Source organism: Guillardia theta, assembly GCF_000315625.1.
Source record: "Guillardia theta CCMP2712 unplaced genomic scaffold GUITHscaffold_135, whole genome shotgun sequence".
In the NCBI taxonomy this organism is placed as follows: domain Eukaryota; class Cryptophyceae; order Pyrenomonadales; family Geminigeraceae; genus Guillardia; species Guillardia theta.
The window spans coordinates 1-1,857 of NW_005434539.1; the positions used below are offsets into that span (position 1 = coordinate 1).

General features: G+C 54.7%; 1 protein-coding gene across 1 annotated transcript; it reads right to left on the reverse strand.

Moving 5' to 3' along the window:
* Positions 1-371: 371 nt before the first annotated feature.
* Positions 372-1,359, reverse strand: GUITHDRAFT_146805 (hypothetical protein; the record flags this gene model as incomplete). Its single annotated transcript, XM_005821886.1, has 2 exons — positions 372-1,059; positions 1,346-1,359. The coding sequence occupies 2 exons, from the start codon at positions 1,357-1,359 to the stop codon at positions 372-374; spliced, it is 702 nt and encodes a 233-aa protein (XP_005821943.1).
* Between the last annotated feature and the right edge of the window lie 498 nt (positions 1,360-1,857).

A 1,857-nucleotide genomic window follows, 5' to 3' on the forward strand; every position in this document is an offset into this window, starting at 1 on the left:
GGAGGAGGTAAGGAGGGAGGAGGTAAGGAGGGAGGAGGGAGGAGGTAAGGAGGGAGGAGGGAGGAGGGAGGAGGGAGGAGGGAGGAGGGAGGAGGGAGGAGGGAGGAGGGGTTAAAGGAGGGAGAAAGAAGTGGAGGCAGGGTTGAGGGGAGGGGAACGAGAAGGTCGGAAATGGTGAACGAGTAGGGAAGAGGGCGGGGGGGGGAGGGGGTAAGGAGTGAAGATGAATGAGGAAGATGGCGAGGAAGGAGGAAGGGAAGTATGGAGGAAAGAAGAAACAGAAGGTCGAGACTCGGACCAGGACGAGGATGGAGAGGAACGAACAAGGTGGAGCTGACAGGAAGGAGGAGGCCGGGAATGGGTTGCAAGGGTCAGGGAAAGGAGGAGTGTAAGGACCTGTACGCCTTCTGTGCCTGCACTGTTGTCTCAGGAGTGAGCTTGATCAGCCTCCCATCGCGGTAGGATCGGAACCACGCCCCCTCCTCCTCCACCTTCATCACTGTGTTGGTCCAGCCATGGCGACCGGAGCGTGACTTCATGTTCAGCTCGTCCTCGACGCTGCCGTAAGAGAGGGAGAACAGCTGGAAACCTCCCGAGTCTGTGATGATCGGCCTGTCCCTCCCCACAAACTTGTGTAGCCCTCCCATCTGGTCGATCAGCTCGGGTCCAGGTTGAACGAGGAGGTGGTAGGTGTTCATGAACATGAGCTCGCAGCCTGCATCGTCCGCTGCTCTGTGATCTACAGCCTTGAGGGCCCCGTTGGTTCCTACGGAGACGAAGCCTGGGGTGTTGACGATGCCGTGTGGGGTATGGATGCGCCCGACGCGAGCCAGGGACTTTTTGGACTGGTGAACCAGCTCATAGTGGAAGAAGTCCTTCTTGTCGTATGCCCAGGAAGGGAAGTCGGAGGGAGGAGGAGGAGGAGTGAAGGGGTCGATGCCATTTTTCTTCTTCCGCTTGCTCTGCCTCACAACCTTTGCTGTCTCATCCTTCGCACTTTCATGGATCTGCCTTGCCACTGGAGCAAAACAAAGTTTCCTCCGGCAACTCAAAACAGTGCTGCTTACAATGTCAGTACAATGTCAGTTCAATGATTAATCAGGATATTAGCACTCAGGCACAACTCAAACAACTGCAAAGTGCCGTATCCCATGCTTCTCTCCATCACACGCTGAAAACTCAATCTATCCTTATCCAAAAGTTGCGATACCCGTCTCTCCTCTCTCCTCTCTCCTCTCTCCTCTCTCCTCTCTCCTCTCTCCTATCGATCGATCCTCCCTCCTTTCCCCTCCCTCCTCCCTCCTCCCTCCTCCCTCCTCCCTCCTCCCTTCTCCTACTGTCGCACCTGCGTGTAGCCATGAGCGGCCGCTTCTCACTCCACCCCGCCTCAGAACCGGTGAAGGCAGTCAAAGGCGAAATAGGAGGAGCGTGAAGGGCAAAAGATGCTGATGGGGCTGAATGAGAACAGCAGCAGTGATGAATGATGAATGAAGTGTAGTTGACATGAGCATGCAGTTGTTTTCATTCATGTTACACGAGCTAGAAATGTTCTATCACCAAAATGTCTCTGAACTCGGTTACAGATGATTTCTTGTCACTCGATGCCGGAGAAACAATCAATGAAAGTTCGTGAGATCGATAGAGAACTCGTCATCCTCGTCTCGATGCACCCCTACAAGATATATCAATCTCCTCCTCCACCTCCTCCTCCTCCTCCTCCTCCTCCTCCTCCTCCTCCTCCTCCTCTTCCTTCCCCTCCTCCTCCTCACCGTAAGGATCATATCTGATCGTCCCGTACGCTAACCAGTGCAACGTGTGAACATCCTGCAAAGAAAAGTCAGAGCGAGAGCGGAGGAT